Here is a 25184-nt window from a genome sequence, read left to right on the forward strand (position 1 = left end):
TTTGTGCTGTTGTAGATATTTTAGGACTCACCAGAGGCATCAATTTTTCAAATGCCCACTGTCAATATTTCTTAATGTGAAACAGTAGCGATCAACAGGTAGCGAAAACGCGTTCCAAGATTGCGGCTGTAATTTTGAATATTTTTTCGAGATATTTGGCACACGTATTTGTAATATAATAAAGAATGGCGGTACAGAGCCCAATTTGAAAAGTATATTAATATGTGGAAATTACTCTGTAATTAAATACAATATTAAAAAAACGAGCCTGTACCGCCATTAAGAAGAACAAAAAAATACACTTTCTTTAAATAAACTTTTTCATCCGATGCCTAGATTTTGTGTCCTTTTGGAACTACTAATGAAATAAAAAATTTTAGTAGTTCCAAAATGACACAAAACCTAGGCATCGGATAAAAAAGTTTATTCGAAGAAAGTGTATTTTTTTTGTTCTTCTTAATGGCTTCTCAGGCTCGTTTTTTTAATATTCTATTTAATTACAGAGTAATTTCCACATATTAATATATTTTTCAAAGTGGGCTCTGTACCGCCATTCTCTATTATATTACGAATACGTGGGCCAAATATCTCGAAAAAATATTCAAAATTACAGCCGCAATCTTGGAACGCCTTTTTGCTACCTGTTGATCGCTGCTGTTTCCTCTTAATAACATATTGCTTTCTCGCCTTGAAAATATGACGCATCAGCCATATTTTCTTCGTTGTATTCTTCTTTTTCTTGGTCAGGAAATGAACCAAGAAAATGCACCAGTTGCCACAATAACATCATTCCTGCTTCAAAGGTATGAGAATAAAGTTAAAAGTGATTGGGAAGATGACGATGCTGGCGATAAAATCATGCTTCAAAACACATTGATCATTTACGCGAAATGCTTGTTCTGTCTGTACGGAGTAACATGTTCAATGTTCATATTAGGACCCACCTTTACAAAGAAGAAATAGACATATTATGGTAATCCAGTGATACACACATTGAAAAGTAGCAAAAATTTTATTTTTAATACAAAAATATATGTATGTATAATATATTCGTCTTTTTTATCAGCACAAAAACGTCTATCACAGTAACATTTACTTTTTGTCAGAAGTGGCTTTATGGAAAGACTCACAGACATAACCGATATTTTTAGAGTTAAGGCCTGGCATGGATATTCTTCCATTTTTCATCATATATATGTGATAGTTCTTTATTAGTTTTTCTACAGCGGGAGCTTTTATACCGGTATACGAAAACATACCTATCTGGTTGGTTAGATGATCCCAATTCAATTTTGATCCAGCTTTGATTAAACCCTCTTTTAAAGTTTTTCTGGTCCACTTGATTCTCTCTGCCATCCCTTTGAGTTCTGATAGCCATAATTTTTTGAGTTCTTTATCAGATAAAATTTCTAGGGCTATTCGAGCACCATTAATTGGTGGATTTGAGTATATAGATCTGGCTATTAGTTTTACTTGGGACTCCACTCGCTTTGCTTCGTCTGGAGAGTCACAGATGAAAGAGGCCAGACCAGTTCGTTCTCCATAAATTCCTGAAATGTTTGATTAATGATTTTATAAGTAGAACCTAAAACTTATGAATAAAAACGATAACAAGGAATTACTTCAGTTTTTCAAAAGATTCAGGTAATGCATCAGAAATGAACAATTTACTTTTTTTTTAAATAGCGCTTTGGTAAGTTTTGAATTATTTAAAAACAAAGATATGTAATGTAAAGGGTATAAACATTTATAAGCATTTTCAAAAGAGATGTAGCACGACTTTTATGGGATGCAAAAGAAAATGTGGTAAATGATAAGTGGTCAAAGAGCAGAGATGAAGGAATTGATAGAAGTAAAACATATTGATACAAATATGTGAACAACTTACTTAAAAAACCTGTATCAAACAGCTAATCACAAAGAATTGGAAACACCAGGATTAGAATCTGATGAGAAAACAGAAATTAAAGAGGAAGATATAAAGAACGCCTTAAAAAAGATGAAAAATCGAAAAGCTCCTGGAAAAGATGGAATAGCTAATGAACTCTTAAAATACGGAGGAGATAGACTTCACATAGAACTGAATATCCTTATAAGTAAAATAATAAATACAGGAAGAATTCCAGAAGAATGGAGAACCACTCAAATGACAGCGTTATTTAATTAAGGTGACAGGGCAGACCCCAGTAACTATAGAGGGATAAATTTACTGATCACTATTATACTGAAACTCACACACAAAAATACTGATGGAGAAAATAATGGCGTTCATAAATATATCGGATGAACAACAAGGATTTAGAAGTGGAAGATCATGTAACGATGCAGTTTTTGTGATAAGGCAAATAGCGGAGAAATCATTAGAATAGCCAGCATTAGAATAGCAAGCCAGCCTTTTTCTGTTTCATAGACCTAGAGAATGCATTAATATCATAAATACAGTATCGTAAACAAATAGCTATTTAAACGATATTAATGATTTGATATTAGTCCACTCACTCACGGAAAATATTGCTGTGAGTTTGTTTGCTATAAACTCCGAATTTTAAAGAACCCCTTGGATTGACATGAAAGGCATGCAAATAGCAAAAGTGATTTTTTTTTGGTGTGCCGATGTGTGCTGTTGCTCTGGGGATGAGTATCTACCATCCCTTCTCGAAGGTGAAAAAACATTCGTTCAAAATAAGTACGGAAATGGATAAACTGACGAATTCTAAGCAACATTTGTTTTATAGAACTTTTTCACTAATTCAATACTTTTCGAGTTATTTGCGAGTGAAAAACATATTCTTAGCAAAAATATTGCTTATAAAAAAGTGGAAAAAAATGATGTATTTGTGATGTCTGTAGACCTCGTAGAAGCAGAGTTATAGCTAATGAAAAGTAGGTGCTTATTCGTCAAATTCCAAATCAAATATTTCATCGTGAAATAACTGAAAAATTAAGCATTGTTCGGGTAAAAGCTCATCACAACGTTTTAATAATGTTTACATTAAAACAAGCTTAATTTTTGTTTTTAAAAATGTTTCTAGCATCAAAAGTAATAAAGTTACGCTCAAAATAAAATTAATCTCTTTTTTTTTTAATCGTGAAAATCACCCCCTAATTAGTATCCCAAATGAAATTATTCATTACCGCTTAACAAGTCACATGTATGTATTATTTATACGATCTGTTAGTTACATCGGTTCAAAACGCTTATTAAAAAAAAATGGTTTCAAAGTATTTTTTGCCTAATTTTGAAAAAAATGCCTTTTTCAAAATAACTTAAAATTATTAGTGATACCATAAATCTCAAAGAGTAAAAAATGTAGGTTTTGCTTTTCTGAACATTTTGGATTTTTTTTTGTAGGACAGAAATTGGTTAAGATATGTCTGTTCAAAATTTGCATACACTCGTGATTAGTGAGTCGTTTAAGCCCTTTCAAAAATAAGCACTTTAAACCGATGAAACCTACAATCATATAAACAATATACTATATATATATAAGTAAAGTAAACCTGTGAAACGGTAATTTCATTTGACATGCTATTAGGGAGTGAATTTCCCGATTTTGTTTAACAAAAAAAGGGAATAACTTTATTTTGAGCGTAAGTTGCTTACTTTTGATGCTATATTGAAGCTTTATTAAAGAACAAAAATAAACCTTTTTTAAACACTTTAAAAAAGTTGTGAAAGAGTTTTTTGCGAAAAGTGCTTTATTTTTTGATTATTTCACGTTGAAATATTCGACTTATAATTTGTCGAACAAGAACCTACTCTTCATTAGCTACATATCTGCTTCTACTTGGCCTACAGACTTAATACATACACCATTTTTTTACTTTTTTATACGCTATATATCTTCCAAGAATATTTTTTCCGATAACATACTTAATTTTTGAGTTATTTGAAAAAAATCGCCTAAAAACGTGGATTTTTTGTTGAAAAATAGTTATTCACTCACAAATAACTCGAAAAGTACCTATTGAATTGAAAAAAATCCATAAAACAAAAGTTGCTTAGAATTCATCAATTTATGCACTTCCGGACTTATTTTGAAAGTATGTTTTTTCACCCCCGAGAAGGGGTGATATCACTTTTTTTGAGTTGACCTGTTAGCCACGTGTATGCTAGATTTCTCGTTTATCCAAGGGGTCTTTACGGAGCAAAAACCGTAAGTAAATGGACTATATTAATGAAAATAAAATATATAAATTTTACCCATATTTTTGGCGAAACTTTGACATATGGCCATACCCATCCCAGCTTTAGCAAACTGACGTACAGCGTATGCATCCTTCTCGGGATCTCCTGAACCAAAACCTTGATACGCAAAATCAACAACGATGTAAAATTGCTTCTCTTTACAAATACGAACAATTTCATCCCATTGCTGGGGTGTAGGATCAATTCCTGTGGGGTTGTGGGCTGAGGCGTGAAACAACACTATGGATCCACTGGGTATTTTGTGCAAATCTTCCTTCAAACATTCGAAGTCCAGGGCTAATGTTTTAGAGTTGTAGTACCTATTAATAAACATTGTTTATGTTTATTATGCAAGAGTTATCATCTTTCGAATACACATTTAAGATGGTTTCAATGAGTAATCACTGAAGCTCGGCTAGTATTATCTTATCAAAGCTATAGGCCTGGATCCAGCGTACCAAAAAAAGTTTATTAATAGCAAACTGAAAATTTGTTAATTAAATAGCTTAACGGTGTCTAGTCGGACAAACTTTGATTTACGGTACGGGAACAGGGGAAGTTTTAATTGTGGAACAGGTTACAGGTTTAGAACGTCAGACTACGAAAACGCCCCATTTATTTTGTCGGACAGAACTTCCAATTGATTTGTTACCCTTCCATTAAGCTCTCATGCAGAGATCAGACTGCTATTTACGACATTACCACCAATATAATTCTTGTCATCAGACATGTTCTACGTGTCGGACTTATTAAAATGCCCAATATATTTGTCGGACAAACATTTTTTCATATATTATGTAAAAGTACCCTGCACAAACCTTATGGAAATTAGGTCCCAGTGGATTTCGTTCATACTTTGGGAAAATACTCTTTGAAGCATCCTGATAAAAAGTTCTCATGGGCACGACTCAATCGTATGAATGATTTTCAAGATATAGAGGCACAAACTCGGAAAATTATAAGATTTACTGGGTATTCCAATTCCCTGAGTTACTGGTTATCTGGCAACATGTAGAAGTTTGGATCAAGGAAAAGTACTAGTAGTCTAGGATTTTTTCCTGTCTAGCTAATGGCGACCTTTACGTTGACCTTAACCTTCAACGGACGTCATCTTCTAGAGTTTCGAGAGTTTTCGGCATTAAATTGATATACACATATTACTCATGGGTTTTTGGGATCGCTAAACACGAATATGCCATCAGAATTGACCTCCGGAGAACGTGGTGGCCAGGGCCACTGCAAGGGACGTCATCTTCTGGAGTTTCGATGGTTGTCGGCATTTAATTGATGCAAATGAATTACTAGAGGGTTTTTTGAGGTAGCTAAACTCAAATATGCCACCAGGGCCCAGAGCACGCCAAATAGAATTCTATTTTGCTGACGTCACTAAAATAGAATTCTATTTGGCGTGCTCTGGGCCCTGAACCTACTCCCGGAACACCTGGTTTCCAAGGTAAATGAAAGGCGCTCCTGAAATTTCGAGGGTCTTTGGTACTACATTAATGTAAACGGATTAGTTATAGGTTTTTGAGGCTGCTGAACACGAATACGTGATCAGCACAAACACAGGAGCACCTGGTGCCCAAGACCGGCTATCTTCTGGAGTTAAAACCGAAGAGTAATCCATTTGATTCCTCCATTTGATTCTTCTGAAACTCCAGAAGGTAACCTGTCTTAGGCACCAGATGCTCCTGTGGTTGTGCTGATCACGTATATGTGTTCTGCAACCCCAAAAACCTATAACTAATCCATTTGCATTAATGTAGTACCAAAGACCCTTGAAACTCCAGGAGCCCCTTTCATTGACCTTGGAAACCAGGTGCTCCGGGAGTCGGTTCTGGTGGCATATTCGTGTTTAACGACCTCAAAAACCCTCCAGTAATTCATTTGCATCAATTAAATGCCGAATACCATCGAAACTCTAGAAGATAACGTCCCTTGCAGTGGCCCTGGCCACCACGTCCTCCGGAGGTCAATTATGATAGCATATTCGTATTTAGCGATCCCAAAAACCCATGAGTAATCTGTTTATATCAATTTAATGCCGAAAACCCTCGAAACTCTAGATGATGACGTCCGTTGAAGGTAAAGATCAAAGTAAAGGTCGCCATTGGATAGCTAGGAAAAATCCTAGACTACAAGTACTTTTCCTTGATCCAAACTTCTACATGTTGCCAGATAACCAGTAACTCAGGGAATTGGAATACCCAGTAAATCTTATAATTTTCCGAGTTTGGACCTTTATATCTTGAAAATCCTTCATACGATTGAGATGTGCCCATGAGAACTTTTAATCAGGATGCTTTAAAGGGTATTTTCCCAAAGTATGAACGAAATCTACTGGGACCTAATTTCCATAAGGTTTGTGCGGGGTACTTTGCTATTGAATAAACTTAAAAAAAAACCTGCTAGTTTTCACAATAATAAACTTGTCAGGATGACACGTTCCACAATTAAAACTTCCAACTACACACCGTTAAGATATTAACACATTTTCAGCTTATTACTGTTTTTGGTACGCGGGATCCAGGTCTACTACATTTGCAAGAGACAGTACCAACAATTCGCAAATGGCGGATAACATAGACGAGCGGCACAACAAAAAAAAACGCTTATTTCTCCAGATACTGACCACGGTGTAGTGAATGGCAAATTTTGGTCTTACTTTATGTTTTTGATGATGCTGGAAACGAAAATGAGGTTCATTTTGAATTTTATTTTTTGTGTGTTTAACTCGCTAAAACCCTGTTCCATTTTTATAATTTTTTATGAAATTTTTACACTATATTACTCACCTTTCTGAAGATAATGGGACCTGTTTCGGAAGAAGCTTGCTTCGTATCTTATTCCAATAAAAGTTATGAATTTTTTAAAGTTAAAGGTGGAGATTTCTGAATTGCAAAGTTTAATCGCAACAGTTAAGTGACAAAATTTGAAACTTAGCTTTTTAATCACTTTATGTTAAAACACAGAATACCTACAAAGAAGTTTTCTGAAAAGTTTTAGATCAAAACGTATTATAGAAAAAAAGTTGTTTCTTTTAATATCGACGTTATAAATCTCCAAAATAAAGCTCATTTTTTTTAGATACTGACCATGGGTGGTGAATGGCTAATTTTGGTTTTACGTTATATTTTTAGCATTTATTATAAATAAAAGCGTTTAATAAAAATATTCTGATTATTGTTTAAAAATAATAGGTTGCAATTAAAAACAACAAAAAGCTATTATGGAAATTAGAGTGGCCATGATAAAGTTGCCAAATTAATATTATATGTATATTTACCTGTATGTTTTCGTACATAGTCCAGCATATCGAAGAATGCCATGATGATTGGGCCAGGTGGGATCACATACATAAACTACCCTTTTTGAAAAGAACTTAGACAAAAATCCACCTACTACACAAACTGCTCCTGATCCGGAAAGCGATTGACAGAAAACAACTCGACCAGATTCTGAGAATTCATTACATTCTCCCATTGCAAAATCAAAGGCTTTTCTTCCAAATACTTGATCCCCTATCATGCCTGCATATTCCTTATCCATATCTTTACACATAATTTTTAATTCGGCCTTGCGAACGCTTTGTAAAACGAAGGGTTTTCCTGCATCGTCTCTGCACAAATATAAAAAATTATAACACTAAGTTAAAATGAAAAGTAATCAATTATTATCTAGGTAAGTAATGTCTAGTTACACCAACCTATCTTAAGATTAATGCCCGATTTCACCAACGATACCTCAACAGTTGCCTTATTAAGTAATTCTTATCGATAGGAACTTCCTAAGTCAATAGTTAAGAACAATAGCGTTTCACAACTAAAAGAACTGCTTATCTTCTTCTTCTTTCTTCACTTTTGGCGTGCATACTAGTGCATTTGCCAGCACATTTCTTAGCATTGCATTTGGTCTTGCACATGGCAATATGCAATACTGTTTCTATGAATTTAATGGTATTGGTGAATGCCAGTAAAACACAGATAACACAATAACTATAACACAACAAAGGAGTTTAGACAGCAATGTGAAAAGTCATAACTTTGGGTTAGCTTCTTTTAGTTCTTCTTTTATTTATATGTTCATCTTGTTGATGCTTAAAAATTTATTTAAAACTTCTATTTGTTTTTTGTTAATATTTTGTAATATGACTTTGATGTTAGAAGTGTCAGCTGCTCCTTCAGCTTGTAGCTCTTTATGTATATCCCATAAATTTACTTTATTAATTGGACAATGAAGAAAAATGTGGTCTAGATCTTCTTCCTCTCCACACTCACAGTATGGATGTGTTTTAATGTTGATTCGATGTAAATGAGTTCCAAATATACCATGTCCTGTTCTCATTCTTATTATGTTCGTTAAGTGTCTTCTATCAATATATGGAAACTTTTTAAACCATGGTGTATCCGGGAATGATTTTTGTGTTTCTCCATACCATTTCCCTTTTAATTGAATGGAGTTCTTCCAGAAATTGTTTGATTCTGACTTTAAATTTTGGGAGTATGTCATTATAATTTATTTTTATATTAGCAGGGATTTTGAGACTACTTCCAATTTTTGCTAGTTTATCAACATATTCATTTTCCTCAATGCCGCTATGTCCTGGGATCCAAGATAATTTTAATTTATTGCCACTGTTGTTGGATTCCACTATTAATCTTATGGTTAATAATGTGACATTATCTGTTTTAGCACTTAATCCAATTTGTTTCAACTTATCTATTGCACTCATAGAATCACTAAAGAGAATACCTTTTGAAATATTTTTTTGTACGAACACAATTATTCCCTTATTTATTGCACCAATTTCTGCATTACATATATTTAATTTTGAAGAATATGAGTAATTTAAATTTGGCATGTATACTCCAAACCCCACATGATCGTTTTGTTTTTAGATGCATCAGTAAATACAAACTGGTACTTGTTTATTAAATGATTCGTTTCCGCTTTGAAAATAATATTATTATTATTATATATGTTATTTTTAGAAATATTTAAATTGATTACTGGAATTGGTTGATGTTGCATCTCATATTCAAATTCATAACATGGTAATTTATCATATCTGTGAATTGAGTCTCTATATGGCTCAATATTTTATACGGCTTCAGATAAATATGATTTTTCTTTGTTTCTCCCACTAACTGGTTTATGTATACTAATTTTATGGATGTATTCCAATAATTCCATTAAAGGGTGATTAATATAACAGTAATTTTTACTAATAAATTTAGTAGCTAACCATTGTCTTCTGTATTCGAGTGACATTTCACTTGTTTCTGCTAATAGTACATTGGTAGGAGTCGATTTCATACATCCAAGGACCACTCTCAACGCTTGAAATTGTATTTTATTTAATTGATTGATTGTTGGTTGATGTGATTGTCCAATTATTGTGCTTCCAAAGTCTAAATGAGATCTAACTAAACCATAATAGGCTAGGAGAAGTATTGCTGGATCTGCTCCCCACAAAACTCTGCTGAATGACCTCATTATATTAATACCTTTCTGAGCTTTACCTGTTATGTTTTCTATATGGTTCTTCCAATTAAGCTTTTCTGTGAAGATGACACCCAGGTACTTGACCTCTTTTTTATATGGTATCCGTTGTTGGTTTATGTTTAAGGGTGGTAAATTCATGATATATTTGTTTTTTGAAAAACAAATTGCCTCACTCTTACTAACTGATATTTTGAAATTGTGTTCAATGCACCATTCATTAATGTCTGATAATATTAAATTAAGTGCGATACTATCAAATGAAGGATTTTGGGTTTTGTACAATATAACAAGGCCATCTGCATATGACAGTAGTTGGACACTATCTGGGATAATATTATAAATATATTGCATATATAGATTAAATAGAAGAGGGCTTAATGGCGATCCTTGTGGTAGTCCTTGTGATCTCAGAGATGGTCCTATCAAGTTTCCTTGATACTGCTTATCTAGGAAATTCTTTCCTAAATATTAATTCGGGTACGTTTGAACTATTTTTGATAAATAAAAAGAAGAATAAGATGACATTACCTTACTTTTTCGATTATTTGTCATTATTGTTTGTTTGCCAAGTTGGTTTCAGTTTTGTACTGTTATAGATATTTTATTTAGTAGTTAGTTATTTGTGAATTAGGTTTGTTAAGTTTTGTATGTTATTTGTATATGTACAGTAAAATTGAGGAAAAGAAAAAAGCTGTAAATTTCACAATGCCGAAAAATTAAAGTTAGTTGAATTGTCATTAATGAAATAATTTTAAAATAAATATGTTGAAAATCGCTTCTTTTATTATTAATTTTTAATGACACACTTTTAATATCATGAAAGGGCTTTTGAAACACAAAACTAGTTTGTTAGGTAGTAGGTAGACTACATAATTTTGTCAATAGACCTGTACAAAAACTCCCAAAGGATTTTCTATATTTTCCAACACATATTACCTATATTAATAATATAAAAGGAAATACAAAATTACAACTAATATACCTAATATTAAAGAATAACAGAAAAATTAAGGTAAGAAGCAAATTATTGACAAACGTCACAAGTCAAATATTTTCAAATACAAAGTACATTAGTCAAAATTGTAAAAATATAACCTGACTGTCAACAGTACAATAAGTAATACCTAAAGTTTAGGGAGATCGAAAACCGCATCCTACCGTAAGGTAATGCTTAAGCGGTTTAGGCAATTCTTACACTCAAAAAAATTTAGTTCGTAATATTGATTAACAGTGATTATTGAATAGTATTTCGTTGTAACAACAATTTAATTTTTTGTTTCAACGAACTTTTAGACATTGACGAATGTATTTGGTTATTGTCACAATGATTGAATAATAATTGTGAAAATAACTAGAGTACATTAATCAATAACACTCAATTTATTCAGCCAATAACTTAGTTTCGTATATTTAATAAATAATGTTAATTCTGGCAGCAACTCACTTTCTTGATTTCGTAGATGACAATCAATTACCTTGGTTTATCGTGACAACGTACAGATTTCATTAAAACAATGTACAAATGTTGTTAATATAGAGTAATATATGATTACTGTATAGATGTAAACTGATTGTTGTGACAACGAATGAATTCATCAATCTACTACTGCGTTTAATAACCACAATCAATGGCGTTCATGGTGACAATAAACGTAGTTGTTGAGGCAATCACTATTTTGCTTGACCATTTGAAATGTAACGGCTTTTCCTTATCGTGACACCCCTAGCTTCTCTGTGTTACCATTGTTTAAAAATGAATTCTTTGTTAAACAATGCTGTTACCTCTGCCGAAATGCCGAATAATAATTTCATTTCGTTTTCAAGTGTAGTCCGTAGTAGAAGAAAGTTTTCGTGTGTCTATTATCGTGAAATTTCGGTCGAATTCTTTTTAAATTTTTTTCGAATCCTGAGAAAACTAATTAGTATTTTTGAAAATTTAAACGCATAATAAAATATTACAGTATTATCAAGGGTCTGAAGTCCCTGAGAACTTCTATAATTAATATTTTATTAAGTCACGGGGGCGAAAAAGAGAAAATTTAGTATGATTTTTAATTTCAAATATACTATTCAAAAGAAACTTTTTGTTCATTCTACGGGACTTTCAGACCTCGATAATTGTCATCTTTTATTCTGCGTTTAAAGTTTTCAAAAACACTTATTAGTTTTCTCAGGATTCCAAAAAAAAATAATGCGTTTAAAAATAATTCGATCGAAATTTTGCACCTGCGCTCTCAAAAAGGATTATAGTGATTACATTTTTGGAATCACTATATCAAACGCTTTTAAATAAGCTGTCACATGATGTACTTTCCCATTAAAAAAATAAAGTTATGCCTGTCACCTGAAGAGGAATCGTGTAAAGTTCGAAACATTGATGTTATAATATACTTTGATTATTTTAAAAATCGACCTGTCCGAACGTTTTACTTATGTGCTAAAATAAATAAGTTATTAAGAGGGGGGGAGGAGTGTAACACTTATTCCAGCGCACTGTATAAATGAAATCATAATATGATTTCTCATATTATGAGAAATCACACAGTGTAAAGTCCATTAGGTTTAGGACAAAAAAGGGGAATTTAAAAAATTATTATTAATCAATATCATACATTGGGCTAATGCATTCAGTAATTATTAATATAAAATACGTTCATAGTAGAAATGAACGAAACTGATTGTAAGAATCAATAGAATTGCTTGTAGGAATAACCGTATTTATTGTGAGAATGAACGGGAATAATTGTAGAAATAAACGAAATACGTTAGGAGAAATAACACTGTTATTGACACAACGAATAGTCTTCGTCGGTCAATTAACGACGTTGTTGTTTCAATGAATAGTAGAGCTTCACGATACGATACAATATCGATATTTTTTAAGTATTGAGTATTGTATTGGTTATGCCTATGAAGTATCGTGTCGAGTATCGATATCGGCAATACTTTCTTATAAAAATATCGTATTGCTGTTGATCTCGATACGATATCGATACAGTACTCGATAAAATATCGACATAAAAAGGATTATTAAATATAATAATCCTTGACATAATTAAAAAGACATTAAATTAATAAAAAAAACTATTCTTTATTCACTTATCACTATCTTTATTAAACAAAGCTCTTAAAATATACACAGTGCAGTCACTGAAGGAGGATTTGAGCTATTACTTCTGATTTCATTGACCCTCAATAGATTCTTTTGAAAATTGGTGAGTGGTTAGAGGATACCTTAAGGAACAAAGGTGACATAGTGCCGGTTTGTGTTCTTTGCATTGTAGGGGTGAAATTCACCCTTGCTTTAAAATTATTTTTTATATTTCTGAAAGTGCAGTCATCGAAGTTTTCACCTCCGATTTCGTTGAACCCCCATTGATTCTCATGAAAATTGGTGAGTAGTTAGAGGATACCTCAAGAAACAAAAATTATATGGTGCCGTATTTTAGGGGTGAAATCCACCCTTTTTAAAAGGGAAAAATGCAGATTTAAGCATTATGGCGTAAGTATAATTTATGATTGTAATTGATTTTTCAACCCTTTTAGCACCCTTAGCTTAAATAAAATTTTACGTAATTGTTGTAGCAATTAATGTTGGGCAACAATAACTCACAAATAATGAAGTATCATAAATAGAAATAGGAACTAATGAACTATCATAAAATAGCATTTCATTAAAATGCGAAAATACAATGTGCTCCATTTGAGAATACAATGTGCTCCTGTATACTAAAATTAAAACATTTAGCTATATAAATAATTTTTAGCAATATACTATATTAAAAATAATTTGAACATAAATAGATTTCTTATAACGTATAGATTCTTATAAAAATTGAATATGGCTGAATGCTTCTTTGAAAGTCGACTAAAACTTACTAATTCTGTATTTAGTCCTGTCGCCAGGGGGGTACAACGGCCTCCTTAATTCAGATGGCCTTACCCAAGTTTTTTATGTATTTTGACCCGTAGGACACGAATTTTTTGGGCAACAGTTGATCCGGATGTCGATTAGATTGTTATAAACCAAGAACTTGAGGAATTATATAACAGCGATTTTTCGCAAAACAAAACTTATTTTTGTATTGTTTGGGTGATTCTCAGCAAAAAATGGTCCTACAAGTTTTTTCGTGGGATGCATAATTTTCGAGATAAACGCGGTTGAACTTTCAAAAAATCGAAAAAGTGCAATTTTTGAGCCCGAATAACTTTTGATTAAAAAATAAAATAGCAATTCTGCATACTGCATTTGAAAGTTCAAGTCCAATTCTATTGGTTTTGATTATTTGCATTGCTAAAAATTAAGTTTTTATTTGTTAAACAAAGCCATAAACAGGTAATGTTTCCCGTGCTCCATGCATGCGCTTTAATGTACGTAATCTAGGTAGAAATTGTCTGTATGCGCGCCTACTCGTTCGATTTCAAATGAGAAATGCATTGAAAATATCATTCAATCACTATGTGTTGATAGCTTTGTTTAACAATAAAAAAATTAATTTTTAGCAATGAAAGTAATCAAAACCGATAGAATTTGACTTGAACTTTCAAATGCGGTAAGCAGAATTGCTACTTTATTTTTCAATCAAAAGTTATTAGGGTTCAAAAATTGCAATTTTTCGACTTTTTGAAAGTTCAACCGCGTTTATGTCGAAAACTATGCATCCTACGAAAAAACTTGTAAAAATATCTTTTGCTTAGAATCCAAAAAATACAAAAAAATGTTTTGTTTGGCGAAAAATCGCTGTTATGTGATTCTTCAAGTTCTTTGTTTATAACAAACTTATCGACATCCGGATCGACTATTACCCAAAAATTCGTGTTCTACGGGCCAAAATACATAAAAAAAACTTGGGAAAGTCCATCTGAATTAAGGAGGCCGTTGTACCCCCACTGGCGACAGGACTAATTGTTTAAAAACTACTTTTGAAAAAATAGAAGTCCCCACTTCCATATTATCGCCACAAATTCCACTTGATAAACAGTGTAATCATAACAGTCATTATTTACTCACTCTCAAGAGTTTCAAGTTCAGGCACTAAAGTGTAAAATATTATAACAGCTGATGCTTGGGTTGCAGATCACTTAATACTTTTATGTAAATAATTATGATCTACTAAATACCTATTCCACAAAATATAATCAAACAACTGTAGCGTTTTTTTCTCGATGTCGATATTTTCAATAATATCGAGGCAAGCGTATCGACAATACAAGAGTATTGTATTGATTTCAGATAATAAATATCGTATCGACATTAATATTGCTAAGATATGTATTGTATCGGTATCGTATTGGTTTTCGATACGATATCAAATATCAATACAATATCGATATTTTTATTGAATATCGTGAAGCTCTAATGAATAGTGTTCGTTGAGTCAATGAACAGAGTTCGTAATATCAATAAAGTGATATTATGGTATACATAATGAATGTTCATCCATTCGATAAACGTAATACATTGGCTCAACTAACGAACATAATGAATTGATGAACATCGCTTTGTTGTTCCAATAAAACCAAGAATTGGACAAATTTAAAATATTGCGTTTGTTGTCTGAATTAACATTTTTATTGATATTACGTACCTTTTTCGTTGAGTGTATCGTATGGTGAAATCCGTTTTAGAGTTAGGAAATACCTAAACCCACTTAGGTAATTCTTAAATATTTAGGTATCGTTGATGAAATCGGGCATACGTGCCTTAAAGTTCAGCTTACTAAACATACGCGTTGAAGCCTTGAGTCTTAGATCAATTTTCAGCTAGGCATTAGCATTAGTATAATATAAATGACGTGGCTAAAGTTAGAAACCAAGAGCAGAAATAAAAAAATATATAAAAAAAGTGTAATGTATATTACCACCAATGACCTAAATTTGAAAATTGCAAATAGTTATAAATAAAACTTTATCATCATTCTTGTCTTGGGTTTGATCCCTACGCAGGGACGGATTTTTTATTTAACTTTCACCATGACTTTCTATCTTAAGTTATATACATATATGGCCTGCTTAATATAGCTTCGCACCAAGTTGTCTTTGGTCTTCTTTTTTCACTGTCATTGAGTGATTATTGTTTCAGTGGTGAACATATCCTATCCATTTTAACCTTTGCTCCCACATTTTCGCATCTCTCAGTGCCTCCCTAGACTTCCCCTACTAATCATACCAGTTCTTAGTCTTATTTATTTTTGTCCTTCTATTTAACCATCCAATGGAATACACAAAGCGGCACAAGAAACGTTAGATATCACAACGAAAATGCGAGAAGATAGAAATTACTGGTGGAATGATTAGCTAGAAGTTTACCATAAATGGCTAACGCGTGGTTGCACAAACAAATCCTAAGTAATATTTTAATGTAATATTTAATCGCATGGTAAGCTTATTATACTTTCCAAAAATATGGAAATTTGCAGAAATCATAATGATCCTTAAGCCAGGCAAAGCGCCCAATGAAGTAACATCTTATCGACCCATCAGCCTACTCCAAATCGTTAGCAAAATTTTTGAAAGATTGCCTGCTACAAAGAATATACGAAGATCATGAATTCCTAACATTACTACCAGAACCTCAGTATGGTTTTCGGGAAAATCATTCTACTACACAACAAGTTCATCGAATAGTAAACGAAATATCAAAAACACTCGAAAAAAGGAAATAGGTACTGCAGCGCTGTATTCCTAGATATCTCACAAGTGTTCGACAAAGTTTGGCACAGAGGTCTACTTTACAAAGTAAAATTAGCACTATCTAGTAACTATTTCCTCCTAATCAAATCCTACTTATCAAATAGATATTTTTCTGTAAAATTCAAAGGCCAACAATCTAGCCTCTCTCCTATTAACTCCGGAGTTCCGCAAGGTAGTGTTCTCGGGCCGCTGCTTTTCTCACTCTACACAGCCGATATACCAGAGTCTCATAATACTACGATCGCTTCCTTTTCTGATGACGTAGCAAAACTAGCTGTAAATGAAAATCCCATACAAGCCTCACAAGACCTGCAACACCATCTGGACATACTCAGTGAATGGTACACAAAATGGCGAACAAAATAAACAAAACAAAATCATCTCAAAAAACGTTTACCAACCGCCACAACACATGCCCACCTGTAAGAATGGAAAATGTACGAATACCAACAGTAACAGACGCTAAATACCTTGGCCTCCATCTTGATTAACGTCTTACTTGGAAGAGACATATCCAGACCAAAGAAGACAGCTAGACTTGAAATTCCCGCAAATGTATTGGCTCCTTGGGCGCAGATCAAAACTCAACATCCAAAACAAAATTATTCTGTACAAAGCAATACTCAAACCTATTTGGTACTACGGACTACACCTCTGGGGCTGTGCAAAGACAACATCACTGAATATCATCCAAAGATTTCAGTCTAAAGTTCTAAGATCAATAGTGAATGCACCATGGTACGTAAGTAAACAAACACTTCACAAAGACTTAAATATACCTTTCATCAGAGAAGAAAATCCATCGAGCCACGGAGTCACAAAATGAGCGTACCATTCATCATGAAAATGAGTTAGTAAGGGAATTATTCCATAATGGCTCTGCCACAAGGAGACTAGATAGAACCTGGCCTGATAGAAACTATTTTAAAACTTAAACATAAATAGAATAAGATGAGACATCATTGGAAGTCTCTTCTTCATGCCCAAAAGCATGGAACAAATTTACTTAATGATGTAGATTGTAAATAAACATATATAATTACATAAAAGAAGCTTCAGCTTAGCCCAGCTCAGCTTATATCGATTCTTAAGCAATCCACATGGCAATCCACAAGCTAAAAATTGATCTAAGACACAATGGTGCAACGCGTATGTTTCGTAAGCTGAGCTTAAATCACGTCTTAAGCTTAAGAGCTGTTGGTGCAACCAGGCATAAATAACAAAGAAAGCGAGAATAAAAAGTGCAATCACATACCAAATTCAAAACTGAACTAATAAACTCCAAAAATCAAAAATGAGAAGACAAATTTCAGAAATGTACGGAGAATTAAAATCTAAAGAAACCTGGAGATTTACAAATAATTTAAGAACAAACAACAGAGAAGAAACTGTGACAAGCCCTGTGACCAGAATACAGTATCGCATCACACAACATAATCGAGGTCACAGGACAGACAACCCATATACACATAGAACAGACCAAATAAACAATAACTTTATTAAAAAATGGCAGAGCCCCAGGGCAGGAAGGAGTTACCGCAGAACTACTAAAAAATTGTACTGAAAAAATAGCAAAAATAATAAAAATATTATTTAAGAAGTTTTAAATGGAGAACCGGTACCGCAGATATAGAATGACGGATGGATGACATGTATACATAAGACTGAGAGTAAACAAGAGCCAAATAACTACAAACGTACAGTTGAGTCCGGGAATCTTTACCTACCCGTGCGTCATCATTTAAAATTTAAAGCATACAAAATAAGTCGATGATAAGTCGGAAATTGAAATTTACTAAACGCAACAGCAAGTCATACTGTCACTTGCTGTTGTGTTTAGTAAATTTCAATTTCCGACTTATCATCGACTTATTTCGTATGCTTTAAATGATGAGGCACGGGTAAAAATTCCCGGACTCAACTGTATTATCGTAACTAATACACTTAGTCGACTATACTAAAAATGTTAAAAAACCTTATATGACAAAAAGAGAGGAGAAGGACTTTAGAATATTGGAGAGGTAAGTGATGAGAGCTATAGGGACCTGTTAGATTGTCTGGATTGTCTGAAACAGGATACGGGATTGGGACTAACAATAACGAAATAAGAAAAGACAAGAGCTGAAAGATGGTGACATAATTGAAAAAATTTAACAGCACAGAGTTAGATGGTTGGGGCATATATTATGGACAGCAGGTAGCGCAACAACTATACACTCAATTTTACAATCGGAACCCTGAGTAAGAAGAAGACGCGAAAGACCTAGAATAAAATAGTTACAGGAAGTAAAGGAAGATTTACATAGGGCAGGAATTAGAGACTGGTAGGGAAAGACAGGGGATAGAAATAAATGGAGAAGCAAAATCAATAGTATCGAGTAGCAGACTGGGAATGATCCCCCAAAAAAGATGGAACTACATAGCTTTTTAGCGGCTCAACCCCACCTGGGGTATTTAGCCATTTTATTATTATTATTATATGTGAAGAGAACCATCCATAAGAGAGAAACAAAGAGGCTTTAGGACAGGTAGATTAATAATAGACATTAGTAATACCAAAAAAATCTCAAGGAGTAAAAACTTGTAGGATTTGCTGTTCTGAATATTATGGGTTTTTGTTTTTTTGTAAGACAAAAATGGATGAATATAATACAGTAGAGCGTCGATTATCCGAACTAATTGGGGGACATGGGCGTTCGGAAAACCGATTTGTTCGGATAATCGAACTATATTGAGATTGTCATACATATTTATCCACAAGTGAATAAAAACCATATTTATATAACTGTATATTTGTTTACACCTTGATAATGACAAATAGCAATTAAACAAAAAAGTGCAGTCTTTGCAACAACATATTTTTGGATACACAATTGAAGAAAATTGAGAATATTTTAAGCGTTAATTACTAACGCTCGCTCAGTACTCGAGTGCGGGGCGCGGGAGTCGGGAGTTCGGATAACCGGTCGTTCGGTTGATCGACGTTCGGTTGATCGACGTTCGGATAATCGACGCTCTACTGTAATATGTTTGTTCAAAATTTGCATACCCTCGTTATTATTGAATTGCTCAACCCCTTTCAACTACAATTACTAACCTGTACGCTCCTACTGATAGATTTACTTTTTGTTTCGAAGTGTCACGTTTATAGGCTTCTAGAAGACCAAAAATTGGATCAGGAGGAGCTTTCGGAACTTTTGCAAACCAAGCAGTATTTCGGTATTGTGATTTGAAACATTTTCGTACTAACAATTTTGCACCACCAAAATTTTTCACGTTAGACATTTTACTATAATTTATGCAAAATCATTTTTCATAAATTACATGTATTTAAATTACATGTATTTGTCAAAAACGAATTTGACGTTTTTGACAAATACATGTCAGTTGCTGAATTTGAGGAAATTTAAGGGAAACTGACACGGTTATTAGACTTTATTACGGTTGTCTTGACCGACGGTGGTGGGGAGACTTATATTTTTGACTTTACGTCACAAGAGTTCACATTCCCATATTTTTAAATGATTTTCGATCATTGAATGTGTGTTGTTGTGTATATATGTGTATTATTTGTGTTATTATGAAATAATAAGACAAATAGTACACATTTTATCTTATACCGGGTGGTGAATCGTAAAAAGGGCCATATTAAACTCAATGTAAAATTCTAAATTGTTGAATTCCTGCTTCCCTAATTATTTCACATCAAAAGTCATGAGAGAATACTTGTAGAGAATTAAAATCGGTATTAAAATCAAAAGTTAAAATTGTTCTACGATTTAAATGCATTCCAAAATTTTGAAAAATATGATACATTTGCCACAATAGGTATGCGTGTAAAAGTTAGGCCACACGTTAATACTATTTAACTGACAGTGCTCACACCATTGACTGAATAAAAAATCTTTATTATTAATACTTTCTCCGCAACGGAGCACGGTTCTTAGACATTACTACGGTTGCCTAAATCGACTAACCAATGAACATTAAGGGTGAGATTACGTCACGAGAGTTTACTGTTATTTGAATCGTAATATGATTTTTTTCGAATCCTGAGAAAACCAAGTATTTTAGAAAAATTTAAACGCAGGATGCAAGATTACATCATTACCGAGGGCGGAAAGCCCCTTAGAATAAATAAGCAGATTCTATTGGATGAAATATTTGAAATTAAATATCACACTTCTCTTTTATTTTCAGCCCTGTTACTTATTAAAATAAACATTATAGAAGTTTTCAGGGTCTTTCAGCCCTCGGTAATAATGTAGTCTTTCATTCTGAGTTTAAATTTTTCAAAAATATTTATTAGTTTTCTCAGGATTCGAAAAAAATGAATACAATTAAAACCAGAGATATGTCAAGAAGATCTTTGATTAAAACACGAGAGAATTTTGACATGCGTCAAAATTTTGCATTAACTCAATGTAAAATTCTGAACTGTTAAATTCCAACTTCCCTAATAATTATTTTACATCAAAAGACATTAGAGACTATTTGTAGAGGATTGAAATCTGTATTGGAAATAACTGTTAAAATTGGTCTATGTAATTAAACATATTCCAAAATTTTGTAAAAATTAATACATTTTAGTTTTCAGCCCAAACTTAGGCCACACACAATGCAATAATGTTCACATTATTGAAATGTCAATATTTTTATTTTATCATCTATTGTTTAAAAACAATACAGTTGATAAGATACCCTCAGTTGCGGAGAAAGGATTAATAATAAAGATTTTTTATTCAGTCAATGGTGTGAGCACTGTCAGTTAAATAGTAACGTGTGGCCTTACTTTTACACGCATACCTATTGTGGCAAATGTATCACATTTTTCAAAATTTTGGAATGCATTTAAATCGTAGAACAATTTTAACTTTTGATTTTAATACAGATGTTAATTCTCTACAATTATTCTCTCATGACTTTTGATGTAAAATAATTAGGGAAGCAGGAATTCAACAATTTAGAATTTTACATTGAGTTTCCTATGGCCCTTTTTACGATTCACCACCCGGTATAAGATAAAATGTGTACTATTTGTCTTATTATTTCATAATAACACAAATAATACACATATATACACAATAACACATATTCAATGATCGAAAATCATTTAAAAATATGGGAATGTATGAATGTAAACTCTTGTGACGTAAAGTCAAAAATATAAGTCTCCCCACCACCGTCGGACAAGACAACCGTAATAAAGTCTAATAACCGTGGCAACGGAGGGTATCTTATCAACTGTATTGTTTTTAAACAATAGATGATAAAATAAAAATATTGACAGTTAAAAAATGTGAACATTATTGCATTGTGTGTGGCCTAAGTTTGGGCTGAAAACTAAAATGTATTACATTTTTACAAAATTTTGGCATATGTTTAATTACGTAGACCAATTTTAACAGTTGTTTTCAATACAGATTTCAATCCTCTACAAATAGTTTCTAATGTCTTTTGATGTAAAATAATTAGGGAAGCTGGAGTTCAACAGTTTAGAATTTTACATTGAGTTAATGCAAAATTTTGACGCATGTCAAAATTCTCAATGTGTTTTAATAGGGCTTTTCATTCACAGTCATTTGTTTCGAGCTTCTGTCATGTGTCACATAATATTAATATATCTACGTCATACGTTATTGGTATTGCCAATGATACAAACCAAAGACGTATGACGTAGATATATTAATATTATGTGACACATGACAGAAGCTCGAAACAAATGACAATCGATGAAAAGCCCTATTGTATTCATTTTTCTCGAATCCTGAGAAAACTAATAAATATTTTTGAAAAATTTAAACTCAGAATGAAAGACTACATTATTACCGAGGGCCGAAAGTCCCTGAAAACTTCTATAATGTTTATTTTAATAAGTTACAGGGCTGAAAATAAAAGAGAAGTGTGATATTTAACTTCAAATATTGCATTCAATAGAAACTGCTTGTTTTTCTAAGGTGCTTTCCGTCCTCGGTAATAATGTAATCTTTCATCCTGCGTTTAATTTTTTCTAAAATACTTGGTTTTCTCAGGATTCGAAAAAAATCATATTACAATTCAAATGACAGTACACTCTCGTGACGTAATCGCACCCTTAATGTTCATTGGTTAGTCGATCTAGGCAACCGTAGTAATGTCTAAGAACCGTGGGAAACTGAGTAAAATGCAAGATTTTGACGCATGTCCAAATTTTCAATGTGTTTTATATGTATTAATTTTTTCCGAATCCTAAGAAAACTGATAAATATTTTTGAAAAATTTAAACGCAGAATGAAAGACTGCATTATTACCGAGGGCTGAAAGTCCCTGAAAACTTCTATAATGTTTATTTTAATAAGTTACAGGGTTGAAAAAAAAAGAGACAATTTAGTGTGACTTTTAATTGCAATTACGTTATTCAAAAGAAACTTTTTATTTATTTTAAGGGACTTTCGGCACTTCATTCTCCGGACAAAGGGTCTTTCATTCTGCATTTAAATTTTTCAAAAATACTTATGAGTTTTCTCAGGATTCGAAAAGAATGAATACATTTAAAACACATTGAAAATTTTGACATGCGTCAAAATTTTGCATTTTGCTCCGTTTCCCTTAACTGTTTAACTTAATTGACCTTACGTTATCATATAATACGATATACGGTGGTAAGTGCACTAAGAACCGATGGAGAACATAATACGTTGTGTAATAAAAAGAGATTAAACTAGTAGAAGTAAGAAACTATCGATAGAAACCTATAATTTTACGTTACATTACATTAAACTCACGTCATAGATTTAATGACATCATATCCCACTGGTACAAACTTGACGGTAAACAAATTCAACAAATTTTTGCGCATTTATTATTTTTTCGCTACTTTCAAGTTTAGCAGGAAAGCGCTGTTGCAAAATAAAAAACATATAATATGTAGTTTTTGAGTATTTAGAAACTGTCTTTCGGTCCTTTTCCTAGACGAAGAGAAGGTAAATGCGTGGCCTAAGTGTCCTCTATTTGCTTTCTCCTATTTTCGTCGTCTCTACGTGATTATATATTGTAAAATCCGGAGATATGGGATGCAGCCAGAAAGCAGTTTATAAACGAAAAGTCTTAGATTTAAAATATTGTTTATTATATTTTTATTTCAATTATTCTAATTGTTTAAAAAGTAGTAAACTTTGTATCTGGGGCTTTTCGTTGTTTTCCTCGTAATACGAGAGATGTCGCTGATTTGCGTCTCAAAAGGTGGGTTCATTGCATCGCGATGTTTTGCCTTAAAAGAGGCAGAATGTTTATATTCCCTTCAGAGTTGTGACTGCATAATCTTCACTGATGATGCATAAGGATGCTGAAATAGTTGCTATATGGAGATGGTAGTCCAACTCTGAATCGAATATAAACAAAACCTGCCTTGAACCCTTTTTAATCTTTTTCATTTTACTCAGTTTTTGAGTATTTAGAAACTGTCTTTCGGTCCTTTTCCTAGACGAAGAGAAGGTAAATGCGTGGCCTAAGTGTCCTCTATTTGCTTTCTCCTATTTTCGTCGTCTCTACGTGATTATATATTGTAAAATCCGGAGATATGGGATGCAGCCAGAAAGCAGTTTATTAACGAAAAGTCTTAGATTTAAAATATTGTTTATTATATTTTTATTTCAATTATTCTAATTGTTTAAAAAGTAGTAAACTTTGTATCTGGGGCTTTTCGTTGTTTTCCTCGTAATACGAGAGATGTCGCTGATTTGCCTCTCAAAGGGTGGGTTCATTGCATCGCGATGTTTTGCCTTAAAAGAGGCAGAATGTTTATATTCCCTTCAGAGTTGTGACTGCATAATCTTCACTGATGATGCATAAGGATGCTGAAATAGTTGCTATATGGAGATGGTAGTCCAACTCTGAATCGAATATAAACAAAACCTGCCTTGAACCCCTTTTTAATATAATATGTAGTTACCACAGCAGCTTTGTTTCGCACTATATATAGGAAATAATTTAGAAGGTAGGGATACAGAACACTATCTCCCTATCTCCCTACCTTCGACTCGCTTTACAGCAAGTTCGCGCCAGCGCGCATGAGCGTAGTGAGAAACGGTCAACAGCTGTTCTCATTTTTTTTTCTAAATTACTCCGCGATTCAAAAACATATTCTGGTGTGCATCACTTTACGATTTGACAGACAAGAAGAAATTGAAAATAAATTTGACAATACCTTCGCGTTTTTCTCAAAACTGCTTTTTTCAAAGGCTGTAGACATTGTAACTCAAAAACTACTTGACGAACCCACCTGAAATTTTCTATATTATATTTTCTTTAGATATTCCTTGAGGTAACTCTGACAAGATATGTTTTGTTTTATGCTCATTTTTTGTTTAACAATAATAACTATGTTGATTTTCACCTTTTTTTGCATAAAAAATTCGTTGTTTTGGCTTCTGAGTGATACATATCAAAAAGTCAAAACTCGATAAAACTAAAAACCTCGACAACGTTACCTCAAGAAACTAATAAGCTAATAAAATATTTTTGAAATGAGTTCTGATGTCCACCGCGAAATTCATTGTTTTTTGAGTTGTCTTTAAAAATTTGCCACCGTTGCCTTTTTTCAATATCTTTCCTTTTCTTGAATAGCCTATGAATTGTACTGAGTATGCCTATTTAATTTAAAAGTAAAATAATTCTACCATACTTTAAACAAAATGTGCTTGAAAAATTGATTTCAACCCCTACGGCCCCCTTTTAAGGATAGCTATGACTCTCTCTCTCTCGTCGTTTCCCCACTACCTACTGAGGATCGTGATTTCTTCCAATATCCCTAACAATG

General features: G+C 32.8%; 1 protein-coding gene across 1 annotated transcript; it reads right to left on the reverse strand.

The window, feature by feature from the left end:
• Positions 1–993: 993 nt before the first annotated feature.
• On the reverse strand, positions 994–19746 carry LOC126885189 (aspartate aminotransferase, mitochondrial-like). Its single transcript, XM_050651625.1, has 4 exons — positions 19485–19746; positions 7476–7808; positions 4205–4509; positions 994–1550 (listed from the first exon to the last, which is right to left on the reverse strand). Exons 1-4 carry the CDS (start codon positions 19670–19672, stop codon positions 1093–1095), a joined length of 1284 nt encoding a protein of 427 aa, XP_050507582.1. The 5' UTR covers positions 19673–19746; the 3' UTR covers positions 994–1092.
• Positions 19747–25184: the final 5438 nt, after the last annotated feature.

Source organism: Diabrotica virgifera, chromosome 5 (genome assembly GCF_917563875.1).
Source record: "Diabrotica virgifera virgifera chromosome 5, PGI_DIABVI_V3a".
NCBI lineage: Eukaryota > Metazoa > Arthropoda > Insecta > Coleoptera > Chrysomelidae > Diabrotica > Diabrotica virgifera.

Bases quoted from the DNA above. Each gene is read 5' to 3' on its own strand.
- LOC126885189 (XM_050651625.1), bottom strand. From the start codon at position 19,672: ATGTCTAACGTGAAAAATTTTGGTGGTGCAAAATTGTTAGTACGAAAA. The intron at 7,809-19,484 runs GTTAGTAATTGT...ATATTTGTGCAG, and splicing joins CTATCAGTAGGAGCGTACAG to AGACGATGCAGGAAAACCCT. The intron at 4,510-7,475 runs GTAAATATACAT...GTTTATTAATAG, and splicing joins CTATGTACGAAAACATACAG to GTACTACAACTCTAAAACAT.